Source organism: Elephas maximus, chromosome 6, assembly GCF_024166365.1.
Source record: "Elephas maximus indicus isolate mEleMax1 chromosome 6, mEleMax1 primary haplotype, whole genome shotgun sequence".
Lineage (NCBI taxonomy): Eukaryota > Metazoa > Chordata > Mammalia > Proboscidea > Elephantidae > Elephas > Elephas maximus.
This window is the reverse complement of record NC_064824.1, coordinates 75,917,551-75,931,473: the sequence shown is the minus strand read 5'-3', so window position 1 is coordinate 75,931,473 and position 13,923 is coordinate 75,917,551. Positions and strand designations below refer to the sequence as shown.

The 13,923-nt window shown below is 40.3% G+C and overlaps 1 protein-coding gene across 1 annotated transcript in view; it reads left to right on the top strand.

Annotated features, from left to right (window-relative positions):
- Positions 1-13,923, top strand: part of PDE11A (phosphodiesterase 11A) — a 600,047-nt gene that overhangs the window by 516,704 nt on the left and 69,420 nt on the right. Inside the window, exon 17 of the mRNA XM_049887539.1 lies at positions 505-605. Within this exon, the coding sequence (XP_049743496.1) occupies positions 505-605 (101 nt within the window). The remainder of the gene's footprint in view (positions 1-504; positions 606-13,923) is intronic.

Below are 13,923 nucleotides of genomic sequence, written 5' to 3'. Positions count from 1 at the left end.
CGCAATGGTTCAATGGACTGTTTTTTCTCCTCCTTGAAGTCACTTGTTTCCTTAGCAAGTGTTTCCAAAATGTCAGCTTAAATTTTTACTAGTAAAATCAGTGTTTATTTTAGGGTTGGGAAAATTCCCAAATGTTTTGCCAACTTCTCTACTCAGTAATTCCATAGGAAATGGGCCATCAGCTACAGTTGTTGGCACAAACACTTCCACAGTAAGACAAGTTCAACCATTTCTAGAGTTTTCCCTTCAAAAGAGGATGGAGTGTCCTTTGGTAAAAAAAAAAAAAAAAATTTTTTTTTTTTCTTTTACCAATAGGCCTCCCCAAAAAATGGTTGCACTCTCTAGCTTTACTGTTTGCCAGGGAATCTGTTTGTATTTTCATAAGATTTCCTTAAATGAGTTTTTATTATATCCCCGGCCCCCTTTTTTTTAACACAGGAAAAAAATATCATTAGCAACCACAGATGTAATGTTCTCTTTTGTGACTTTACTTTCTCATTACAGGGTCACAACATCTTTGCTAATTTGTCCTCCAAGGAATATAGCGACCTTATGCAGCTTTTGAAGCAGTCAATCTTGGCAACAGACCTCACGCTGTACTTTGAGTAGGTATTGGCATTTGATCTATTTGACAAATGGGTATCTAAAGTTCCATCCTGTAATTAATTTTCAGGTTCGTATTGGGAGTTGCATGCTATTCTGGCATTGATATCAATGTGCAAATGAGCTAAACTTTGTTGGTGTTATTTCTCCCTCATCTAAATGAACTCATTCTCACTTTAAGGCCGCATCTGTAAACCAAGAGAAGCATGGCCACAATCACCAGATTTATAGCTTTCTTCTGTTCTATGGGCCTTGTTTGGGACTCTTGACTCTGTAACTAAGTGGTGGCCATTTTAGAGACTGGCTAAGATTCCTAATTTCGACTGTTATTTCTGGTCAGATCTGTAAAGGCACTAATGATGATGATGATGAAAAAGATTTGTTTCTGGGAGGTTGACTGGATATCCAAGCCTTCATTCCTTGCCTGCCCTGTATCTCTCTTCCTCAGAACGGCTATCCCCGTTTTTCCCACCATTCAGGCCCCTGTCCTAGCTGGAAATCCCATCACTCCCATTCTCTTTTGGACCTGCTCTATCAGGCACCATCTTTTTTAGTAGCCTGGTAATATCTCCACGGATATGTACAGTTCTCTCCTTTCTTACAAACCAAACAACCTCCTTCCCTGAAAAAATTCTGTCACTCAACTCCATGGAGATCTTTAACTGTTTTTCAGTTTACCTTCCTTTTATTGTCTTCCTTTTTTGATAAAACCATAAACCAGTTCCATTGACTTGATTCTGACTCATGATGAGCCCATGTGTATCAGAGTAGAACTGTGCTGCATAGGGTTTTCAATGGCTGATATTTCAGAAGTAGAATCACCAGGCCTTTCTTCTGAGGCTCCTCTGGGTGGATTTGAATCTCCAACCTTTCGGTTAAGCAGCCAAGTGGATTAACTGTTCGAGCAACCAGGGACTCCTTTTGATAACTAGAGAACATTAATACCTCTATTTTCCTTATACCCAGTCACACCTTGAAGAGCAGCATCCACCTCTACAGTCTACCAAAATTGGACTCTCAGAGTCACCAGAGACTTCCCTGTTCCCAAATTCAGTGTCTTTTACTAATCTCTCGTATGTTCTAGATTCTTTGAGCTATTTACTGATTTCTCCAGGCCAGTCTACTGTCTTTGCTTCCATGATATCCTGCTGCCTTCCTCTCTCCTTTTCTGAATACTTTGTAGGTTTCTTTTCCTCTTGCTCCCAGATAGAAGTCCTTGGACCCATGTTCTTCCTTCTCTACTTAGATTCCATTCACCCCCCTAGCCTCACCAGTTACCTCTATATAGAAGACTCTCAAATTCTTCACTCTAACCCTATGAGTCGACTCGACGGCAACGGGTTAACCCTCCCTCCCATCCTAGGCCTGTCTCTCCAACTTCCGTTTCAAAACCCTTCAGTGGCTTCGTTGCTAACAAAGCAAGCTCTAAATCTGGTTTGGCTGTCAAGGCCTTCCATAATCTGTCCCCAACCTTTTCTTCATTCTTCTCTCCTACATGATTTATTTACTCCAGCCAGACTGGTCTACATACAACCCTTTGAAAACACTCTGCACAGTCTGGCGCATGTGCCACAGTCACACCATTTGTTCCTCCATGGGATATGTCCTCCCACTCTCATCTGGCTGAACTAACCATCCTTGAAGGTTCAGCTCTTGTCCTATATTTTCCATGAAGCCTTGTGTCACCTTCTCTGAAATCTTACTGCATTTTGGCACTGTATCAGTTATAATTAGGTTCAATTGTATGTGACAGAAAGCCCAAGTAACAGTGACTTACTGCTCTGTCACATGAAAGAAGTCTGGAGATAAGCAATCTGGGGTTGTTAGAATGGCTCCATTAAGTAGTCAGGGACCCAGGCTTCTTCTGTCTTGCTGTACTGCCACCTTCAACACATGGCTTTCACCTCTTAGTGTAAGATAGCTGCTCAAGCTCTAGCCATAATGTTCACAATTCAGACAGCTGGAAGAAGGAAGGGACAAAGAAGAAAAGGGCCAAGGGACGATGCAAGCTGTATTTTAAGAGTATTCTGGAAGCCGCCATATGACATGTTTAATTGGCCAGAATTTAACCACTTGGCCATACCTAGTATCAAGAAAGGTTGGGAAAGGAATTCTTTATTCTGGGTAGCCAAGTGTGCAGCTGAAAACCAGAGGTTCTATTACTATGAAAGAAATGAAAGAAGGCTATTGGGTAGAAAACTGGCAGTCAATGCCACAGGTATTTATTGTTGGATTCCACTCAATGAGTTGCTACATAGTACAGAGGAAGAAGTAAAGGCTTTGGAGTCATATTGGCCAGGATTTAAATCTCATTTTGGCTTTCTGGTTAAGCCTCCTAGACTGAGCCAAGTGTCTATATCCTCTCCCTCCTGAAGCTCCATTAAAATGACACTAAATGAATTTGAAAGGGAAAAAAAAGGCATAAGTCTGCAAGGAGAAAGAGTGAGAGAACACAACAATTGACATCAATACATTTGTGGAAAAGGGAAGGCAGACCAATGAACGGTAACTACCAGAGTAGAAGTGGAAAGCAAAGGCCTACAAAGGACAACTCTGAGAAGCAAGCCAGTTTGCCCTGCAGAACCTTGCTGGTGTATTGGAGATAAAAGGTACTGTGAAAAGTGGAGTTTACACTCCAAGCTGAAGACATGCAGATTTCTAGAAAGTCAGTTTGCAGAGCAGTCAGAACCCACGAAGTCCTCCACAAGCATAGCCAGGCAGCTCCCTTTTCCTCTAGCCCAGGAGAAGGCCAGTGGTTTATTCTCTGGCTCTGGAGAAATGAAATAAAGAGCTCTAGAATGGGGAGAAATATAGGGAAGGAATGCCATGCAGAGCTCAGAAGAGGGAATTAAGTGAAATGGAATGAGTCTCTGGACTGAAAACCCATGACCCATAGCCCAATCACACAGAAGCTAGGAGTCTACAAGTTACACACACCCAGGGTTGTCAGATTTAGCAAACAGAAATACAGGAGGCTCAGTTAAATTTGAATTTCAGATAAGCAATAGATAATTTTTGGTGTAAGTGTATCCCATGCAATATTTGGGGCATGCTTACACTAAAAAAATTATTTGTTGTTTATCCGAAATTGAAATTTAACTGGACTTCTTGTATTATATGTTATCTAGCAACCCTACGCCCCTCCCACACACACAAACACAATTCTCACTCACCTTTTTAATGTGTTACTATTAAACACAAACAGACAACCAAGAGTCTTAGAACATTCTTATCTCCAATATGAAAGACAGAGGCCAAAACATAAAAACAGAATTCTGAGGAAAGAGAGAGAGGAAAAAAAAAAGAAGATCTAAGATATTGCATCTATGAAAGAAAAACAGGATGCTAAAAAATAATAATAATAATAGGTGCAACCAGAGAAGAGGAAAGAGTTCTTGGAAATTAAAAACATGATTTGCAAAATAAAAAATCCAATGAAAGCACTGGGAAATAGAGTCAAAGAACAAAAAGGCAGCAAGATGAAAAACACTGCTAACATTGTATGCCTTTTAGTACTATTTCTTTGGTTAACTATGTGCATGTGTTACTTTGATAAATATAAATTTTAATTAATTTTAAAAATATATCTAAAAAATTGCAACCTCAGCTCTGCCACTAACTAGCTGTGTGTCATCAGACAAATTATTTACCTCTCTGAACCTCTTTTCTTCATGGAGATTGTAGTTGGATAATAGTTGATGTGTTGCACCATTATTGTGAAGATTAACAATAATTTATATAAAGCACTTAATAGCGTGCCTGAAGTAAAGAAGACAAATGTATGTGAAAGCTTTTGTTATTACCAGGTTGTTTTTTTAAATTTTTCAAAGTTTTATAAATACGTTAGATTTTTATGTGTGTGTCTTATCACCCAAAGTAGGTTACAAAATCAACTCTTTCGTTAGATTGTTTTATAAGTGGCAACATCTACAAACTCATTTGCTTTACGTCCTATTTATTTTGCATGTTTTGGGTCCCTCGTATTTGCCTTAACTATCATGATTCTCCATCTTTTTCTGGAGTGATGTTCCTTGATTTAGGATTTGTGAGATGCTGGTTTCCTTTTAACATTTTTACTTCCTGACCCACATACTTGCAAGATTTTGTGTTATTTTTCTCAGGGTAGAAGTGTTTCCCCAAACCAAGTTCCCAAGTAACTTCTAAGGGGGAAAAAAAAATCTCAACACTTGGAGTCCATTTATCAAGCCCTGTTAGGGATGTGACAAATTCACTGAGTGACCGCTGGAATGCAGTCAAGGAAGTTGGTTGCAACTCGTTTTCTCATTACTCTGTTCTTATCTTAATGCTGCAGCCCCTGCTAATGTTTGCTGACTCCTAAAGAAGCTGGCTTGTTCCCTCTTTGTCAGAGTTATTGTTTTTTGAGGTTCTGAATAGCTGCTCATTCTCTAATCTAGACCTTCGGGAGGCTAATTCACTTGCCTGTCTTCTGTTGTGTTAAAACGTTGCCATATTTTTTAGCCAAAACAATCCCAGAGTTAATGAAGGGAAAACCAGCTACCACAAACTGCTGCAAAGATGATTTTATCCCACAAATGTCCAACGGTAGAACTACAGGAATTTTAGAAATTATGTAATCCAATTCATCTCCTTCATTTTGTAGATCCCGTGCTGAGATCCAAAAAGTAAAATAGCAGCAAAACTGGAGACCTCACTTCTTCACAGGGCTCTTTCCACAATTACCATCTTCCCTCTCTAAGGGAAGAATCAAGAAATAGTTTTCATTTGGATTTGGGATACAGGATGTGGCAAGATTTACCTTTCTACCCATTGCTGTCAAGTCAATTCTGATGATTACCTTTCTAGGTGTATTTTAATGGGTTTAATATGAAAACCGAGCTGGGTTCCCCTGTGCCCTTTCCCAAAGTAGAGCCGAGACCAGGGCTTGCGTGCAGGTGGTTTAGATTTGGAAGTGACTCCAGAAACCGGGAATGGGGCCTGGGAAACTTCCTAGTAAGGGCGCATTCCTTAGTTAGTCATCACAGTGGCAATTGGGCTTGATCTTGCAGAAACTTTCCGAGAAGTCCTGTATGCTACCCTTAAAATTGTCCACTGGGTCCTCATCCTCCATTGGCCAAAGGTTGCCCGATGAGGTGCTAAATCCCACACACTTTCAGGTCATGCATGCTTGCTCCAAAAGGGGAAAATGTTCAAGTCAAGGAAATGTGGAAAACCTCTAAAAACAACCAAAAAATCTTTAACTTTAATTTTTAATGGCATTGAGTGTCCTTGGGATTCTGTGCTACAAATGGCATATGAAAACAGTATTTACAAGATTAAAAAACAGCAACCACACACACACACACACAAAACCTTCAGTGTGAATTTCTAGACTTCACAACAGAAGTCTAGGGGTTAATTATTCAGTCTGATTTTCCAAGTCACTGAAAACATTTTCTAGTTACTGTTGAGTAATTTTCTGAGATTGATTTCTGTGCCTATCTCTGAGTCCCTGTAGTGAATAAGGCTTTGATAATTAAATAGTAATTCCACCGTCTCTAGCAGGAATTAGAAATACCTTATCAGTAACCAGCCATGTGACTTTCAGAGAGTCATTTCATCTCTCTGCCTTGGTTTCCTTCCCAGCAAAATTGGGATAGGCCTGTCACCCATACCAATCTCCTAAGGCCTTTGTGCTGATCAATAGAGATTACCTATATGAAAAAGCTTTAATAATTTAACACACTTTGTGAAGAAAGGAATATTCAGCCGGAAAACTTAATAAAATATGCACCCACCATAGAAGATGATACTTGTTTAGAAGCTTTTGAACTTCATTCTAATAAAACTTTGAAATTGAGGGTGTGGGGTAGGCAGAGAAAGAGATCCAGAATTACAAATGTTAATACTTCAAAGGGTTGCTGGAAGGCCCTGTACAGGTCTTACATGTCTGCATGTAAGTCAATAAATGTGACCCATGCCACATCCGTAATTGATAATAAAGACAACAACTAACATTTCCTGAGTGCTTACTTAGGAGCTTTATACATATGTTATCCTACTTCATACCTAAAGCAGTCCTATTAGAATAGGTACTATTACCAACCTCATAATACACATGAGGAAACTGAGGTTTGGAAAGATTCAGTAAATTGCTCACAAATGTTAAATAGTAACGCTGGGATTAGAACTATGTAGTTGGACTCCAAAATGTTTTTAAATACTCTGTCTTTGCTCTCTGCGTTTATATAACTGATAGCTGAAAAGTGCTAAAGGGAAAACTGAAGCCCATTCCAGGACCTTTTAGGCATCAGGGGCAGCAGTAACTTGAGTATACACATGCCTGAAGCATTTGCAGACACACTAGGTATTAGGCCTAGAAAAATGAATGAACTCCAGGCCCCACCGTGAGCAGTAAAGGGATGAGGGTGAGGCTTCCTGGTTAGAGTTGCTCAGAGCCTGCATAGTGGGTCAACACTGCAAGTAGAGGCTCCTCGTTTGCAGTTGAGAGCCCTGGTGGCACAGTGGTTAAGGGTTCAGGCTGCCAACCAAAAGGTCAGCAGTTTGAATCACCAGCTGCTCCTTGGAAACCCTATGGAGCAGTTCTACTCTGCCCTATAGGGTTGCTATGAGTTGGAATTAACTTGACGGTAACGAGTTTGGGTTTTTTGGGGGGGGTTTGTTTGTAGTTGAGCTGAGCTGGAAGCATCAGAGGATGGTAATTCTTTAGCTTTAATACGGTCAGGGAGGTGGTTGCTGTTGGGTGGCACTGAGGAATGGCCCCACAACTAGTTTAGCATCCATTCATAACAGATTGTGATTACATCACACTATACAAGCCCAGGAGCCCTGGTGGCACAATGGTTAAGAAGTTGGCTACTAACTGAAAGATTGGCCCACCCAAGGGGCTCCATGGGAGAAAGACCTGGCAATCTGCTTCCATAAAGATTACAGCCCAGACAACCCCATAGGCAGTTCTACTCTATCACATGAGGCTGTTATGAGTTGGAATCAACTTGATATCACCTAACAACAACAATAACATACAAGTGCTGCACTGTTCTAGGCATTGCAGTATCTCCCTGCATCACCACTACAGTGGATGCTCCATGAAGGCGGACACTTTGCTCTTTAGCTCACTCTTGAAGCCCCAAAACATAATGGTTTCTCAACTGAAATTCTTGTATCAGCCTGCAAGGTAGATATTGTTATCCCTATCTTACAGGTAAGTGTATCTGGGCTTGGAGAGGGTAAGTGATTCGCCCAGGGGCATCGGATTGTCCGTGTGCCTTTCTCCATGCCACGTTGCCCAGAATACAATTTAAGCAGAGAATTATCTGATAATTCAGGTTTTATGAGTCCGTGTGGATATTCAATGCTTTTCGGATTGACTTTCTAACTTAATCAGATTAATCTTCAAATTGAAATGTTTCCACTTTCCTTTGTGCCCTACAAACATCAGCAACTGTGGGAGATGTTCAGTTTGGTGGTTTCTTTGTCTTTGTCTTTTCAAAGGGATCCAATGAGTAGCATTTCTCAAAAACATCTAATGATGACAACAAAATATACTAAATTATTTTATATCGTTAAGGATTATAGTTTGACTATACTTTTAAAAATTAAATTAATACCTAAAACGATTTATTAAAAATGCAGTAGGAACTCAATAAATGTTTCTATCACTGTGCAGACAGGAATATTCATTCATTCATGATTCAACAAATGTTTATTAAGACCCCACTATGTGCAGTGTTTTCAGCTACCACAGTTGCCAACACTGAACTAGCTGCTGTATTGGAAATGAAGAGGATAAACTAATGTACACCAACAAACCCACTCCCGTGGAGTTGATTCCAACTTATAGTGGCCCTATAGGACAGAGTGGAACTGCCCCATAGGATTTCCAAGGTTGTAATCTTTACAGAAGCAGAATGCCACATCTTTCTTCTGCAGAGTGGCTGGTGTGTTCGAACTGTCAACCTTTCAGTCGGCTTCTGAGCGCTTTAAATACCACGCCACCAGGGCTCCTTAAACTAATACATAGTAAGGTGTTAATGACTGTTAGGGCTTCCTCCCTCCCAAACATTCTTAAAATTTAACAGAACCTGATGAATTAACCCACTGACATTATTCTAATGTTAGAACAACAGGCCAGGACTGCTGGAGGAGATATTTTTTTACTTCCTGACACACTTCAAAGCATGTTTACATATACTCATCCCCATCCACATGATATCTCAGTGGATTAAAGAAAACTAGAAATTCATCCGCTAACACTTATTAATGCCTTCTTTGTGCCATCCCCAGTGCTAGTTACACAGGATACAGAGGCAGATAAAACATGGTTCTTACTTTCAGGGGCTCAGAGCCCAGTGGGGAAGAGAGAAAAACAATTACACTACAGCTTGATGAGTGCTACAGCCAAAGTAAATGCAGGGGACAACTGAGGACGCTCAGTCTAGTAACAGCTTAAACAACTTCTTTGCCTGGTGATACGGCTTAACCGAACTGATTGCTGGGGCGTTGTGTTGTCTAATCGTCTACCATTTCCAACATGCAGAATAACTCTAGACTTCCCATTTCCCACATTTTGCCAAATTTTCTTCCTGCCATCAGCAACAGCACAGCATTCAGCAAATCATTTCAGTGAAATTCTTTGCTGGCCTTTGTATTATCAGTGCTAGTCTAAAGCAGAAGAAAATTCACTTTCAAAATTAAATATGTAACTTTTCTCCTTTAGTCATAACTACTAGACTTAACATGTACATATTAATTTTCTATTCCTCTCCAGTGCTAGTATGCTGGAAGCCCAGGAAACACCAGAATCTGCATTTAACAGGCCGATGTGTGATTTGCCTGTTGAATGAGCTGGAAGAACACTGAAAGAACAAACGCCCTCTTCCCCTGTACCCATCCCACCCCTTCCACTCACACTCACTCCTGCCTCACAATTCTGGAGATGATACTGCAGGAGGATCACAATGATGATTTGCCACCTCAGCAGTAAAACCTTCCCAGCATTCATGGACTTTTAGTAGACACAGAGCAGTTAGATAAATAGATAGATAAACAGTATGTGTACATACATACACATATAGCTATATAAATTTACCAAAAAAAAAAAAAAATCCTGATTAAACCCAAAATATACACAGGAAGGGTAATTTCTCCCTGTACAAAGAAAAAATGCCATGCATATAAATTACAAACCAGAAAGATTTTCCATGTAGTGATGGGTGACCGGTAACCAATCTTTAGAATTATTTTTGTGAGTAATTTTAGCAGTTCTGTTCAGATGATGCTTTTTTAAAGACTGCTATTTTTCTGATTGGAACATATGTCAGGAGAGCAGGATAAAAGCCTAATAAAAGCATATCTGATTATAAATGAGATTTTCCAGTAAGTTGCTTTTCACTAGCCGAGTACTTGCCATCGTCCTTGAAAACCAAGGTTCCCAATGATCTGCCTAAGAAATTAATGATATAGTTCCTCATGACAGAGCCGAGTCTGGATCCAGGAGGTATTGTATAGTTTTGTGGGTTTTCAAATGCTCATTTTAGCAGCCTCATGTTTTCTAAATGCTCCTAATCTAACAGTTTTGCATATGCTAATGATCTTGACTATAGAATCTGTACACATATACACGTATAGGTGTAAAAGGGGGCAGCTCTTGGGTAAGCTGTTTCTCAAAAGCACAGTGACTTTCACATTGCGGCTTTGTAATGATTATCACTAAGGAGAAGAGAGGAAATTCATCACCTGGAGCCATGAACCAACCCAGGCCCGGGCTATCTGCAGCTCTTTGGAGAACCCTGTTATTCTCTGGTGTCTGCCGGGTACTTGGTATGTTGCTGTTGTTAGGTACCATCAAATCAGTTCCAACTCAGCGGCCCTGTGGACATCAGATCAAAACACTACCTAGTCTTGTGCCATCCTCACAATATTTGTTGTGCTTGAGCCCATTGTTGTAGCCACCATGACAATCCATCTTGTTGAGGGTCTTGTACTTTTTCGCTGACCCTCCTCTTTACCAAGCATGATGTCCTTCTCCAGGGACTGGTCCCTCCTGATAATGTGTCCAAAGTATGTGAGATGAATGAAGTCCTGCCATCTTGCAATGCTATAACAGCTCATGGGAGTTGCCAGCCATGACTCTGCATATACTCAAGAGTCCTGTTACCCACAGGTTTACAAAGACTATCTCAGAGGCCAGAACTAGGAGGCTGAGGACATGAAATCTACCCATATCTGCCCATAACTGACCTGGGACCCTGAGCAAATCACTGCATCATCTTCCTTCATCTTGAGTTTCCTCAACTATGAGAGAATTACAGCAGAGTTTTTCAACAGTCCCATGCAGCTCTAACTGTATGGAAAATTCAAATTAAAGGTAGAAAAGAAAGTATTTTTGACCTGGCAATAATTTTATATTTACATATAACCTTGAAGAGTTGCCGTGGATTGATTCTGACTCATATTGACCCTATGGACAGATTGGAACTGCCCCACAAGGTTTCCAAATCTGTAATCTTTACAGAATCAGAATACCACACCTTTCTCCTGTGGAGCAGCTGGTGGGCTCAAACCAACAACCTTTTGGTTAGCAGCAAAGCACTTAACCACTGCGCCACCAGGGCTCCTATATTTACATATATATCCAAACACATATACTGGCAAAGAATATTGAATATACCATGGACTGCCAGAAGAATGAACAAATCTGTCTTGGAAGAAGTACAGCTAGAATGCTCCTTAGAAGCAAGATAGCAGGACTTCATTCATCTCACATACTTTGGACACGTTATCAGGAGGGACCAGTCCCTGGAGAAGGACATCATGCTTGGTAAAGAGGAGGGCCAGCGAAAAAGTACAAGACCCTCAACAAGATGGATTGTCATGGTGGCTACAACAATGGGCTCAAGCACAAGTATTGTGAGGATGGCACAAGACTAGGTAGTGTTTTGATCTGATGTCCATAGGGCCGCTGAGTTGGAACTGATTTGATGGTACCTAACAACAGCAACATCTGTATACGTATATACACATACATACATATATGTATATGTACATATATGTATGTATGTGTATGTATATACAGAGGGGAGAAGCTCACACATGAATTTATTAGGAGACGTGTACAAGGATGTTCATAGCTGCACTGTATGTAATAGCAAAAAAATGGGGAATTAAATTTTTATCAACAGGAAATGAGCAAATAAAATATAATAATATGGGAATCCCTGAGTGGTACAAAAGGAGCCCTGGTGGTCCAGTGGTTAAGGCACTCGGCTGCTAGCCAGAAGGTTGGCTGTTCAAACCCACCTGCTGCTCTGCAAGAGAAAGATGTGGCAGTCTGCCTTTGTAAAGATTTACAGCCTTGGAAACCCTATGGAGCTGTTCTACTCTGTCCTATAGGGTCTACTCTGTCCTACAGGGTTGCTAAGAATCAGAATTGACACAGCGGCAATGGGTTTGAGTGGCACAAACAGTTAACATGCTCAGCTGCTAACTGAAAGTTTGGAGGTTCAAGTCCATCCAGAGGCGCCTCAGAAGAAAGGCCTGGTGATCTACTTCCCCCAAATCAGCCACTGAAAACCCATAGTTCTACTCTGAAACACGTGGGGTCACCGTGAGTTGGAACTGACTTGGCAACAACTAGGGCTGGGTTATAACAGTATACGGAATACCATGCAGTACTGTGAAGGAACAGCCTAGGACTCTGTGTAACAACACGGATAACTCTCACAGACTAACAGTGAGTGAGGGAAACAAGTCGCCGAAGAATGCACACCCTCAGATGATACCACCTGAATAAAGATTTAAAACAGGCAAAATAATATTGTGTATCATTTGTTTTGTAAAATTTTAAGGCTATTTGTGAGGATGATCTATACAAAATTTAGGAAATGATCACCTTATGTGGGAGAGAGGCAGACAGAGTCAGCAGTGCAGAGACACCCAACGGCCTCAACAGGATTGGAAAAGCTTTATTTCTAAGTTGGATGGTGCATAAATACTTTGTCCATTGCATGATTTTTACACCTTCTAAAATACATTAAATCTGCATCATAAATCTTCGTCTATCATCACGTCAGAATCCTTTTTGCAGCTATATGAAGATGATTAACTATATCTCTTGATCTTTCAAGAAGGATTTTTTTCCAGGAACTTTTTAAAAATTTAAAGTACAGTTAGTTTTAACCTTTAAAGCATCTATTTGGCTGTTGATGTGACTGACTATATCACCAGATGTGTGATGTACACAGTTCCACTATTGACTAGACATTTCTCTTGTTTATCTTGACAAATCTATGGTGTGTAGGAAGTCTCCTATTCTGAGTTCATAGCCCAATGTTGGGACCTCAGAACCTGTCAAGAAATAACCACACCATTGTGAGTGAAGGAAAAATCATTGTTTTATGCTGTATGAAAAAATTTCTTCCAACCCTCCTGTATCCACCATCCCTACAATTCATGTTTATTCCCTTTCACCCTGATGCAGTGGAGTCTAGCTTTGTTAATGTGATGGAAGCCTGTGACTGATTTTGAACTCCATTGATATAAGACTTTCGCACCAGCAATTTAGCTATTTAAATGTTCACCACTGGGGAATTTATTATTATGGTGCTATTTAGTTGTCAATTCATAGATTTGAATGCAAAAAAAAAAAGAGCTTGTTTTCTGCGTTGTGTTAGCCGCTGTGTTAATATGCCTCTTTGTATCAGATGTTATATCTCATGTACTGAACCTACTCGCAGCAGATATAACAATAGTCAGTGGAAGGAGGGTCAGACATTGAATGGATATTGTGTTCTTATTTCTTATTACTTGTTATATTGTCCATACATTTCAGGTTAGAAACTAGTCTTCAAGGGTCTCTCATGGCTTATCTTGAGTGGGTTTTATGTTTTTTCCTCATCTCAATCTTTCCAAATGTCAACCATGAAGATCCCAAGCAATTAGAACCGAGGTACAGCCAGTGGCTGAAAAGTTGTTTTTAAAAAATAAATAGCTTTCTGAGATAAACAACCATACACGGGAAATGAATTTCATTCTTCAATTCAACAAATATTTATTGAGCTCCCACTACACACCATGCACTATTGTAGGTGCTGGGATGCATCAGTGAACAAAACAGTCAGGCCCCTGTCCTCATGGAGCTTGCATTGTAGTGATTTCTTAGAATAACTCATAGGATGGAAATGGCTACCCAGCTACATATGATGACAGGGACAATGACTCCATCAGCTCTTCCAGGAAGCCTTCCATGATCCTCCATGACTCTCCAAACTAAACTAAGTACCTTTCTCTGTGCTCCCAGGACACGTGGGTGTATCTTTGCTATCTGGTGCAATGATTAAG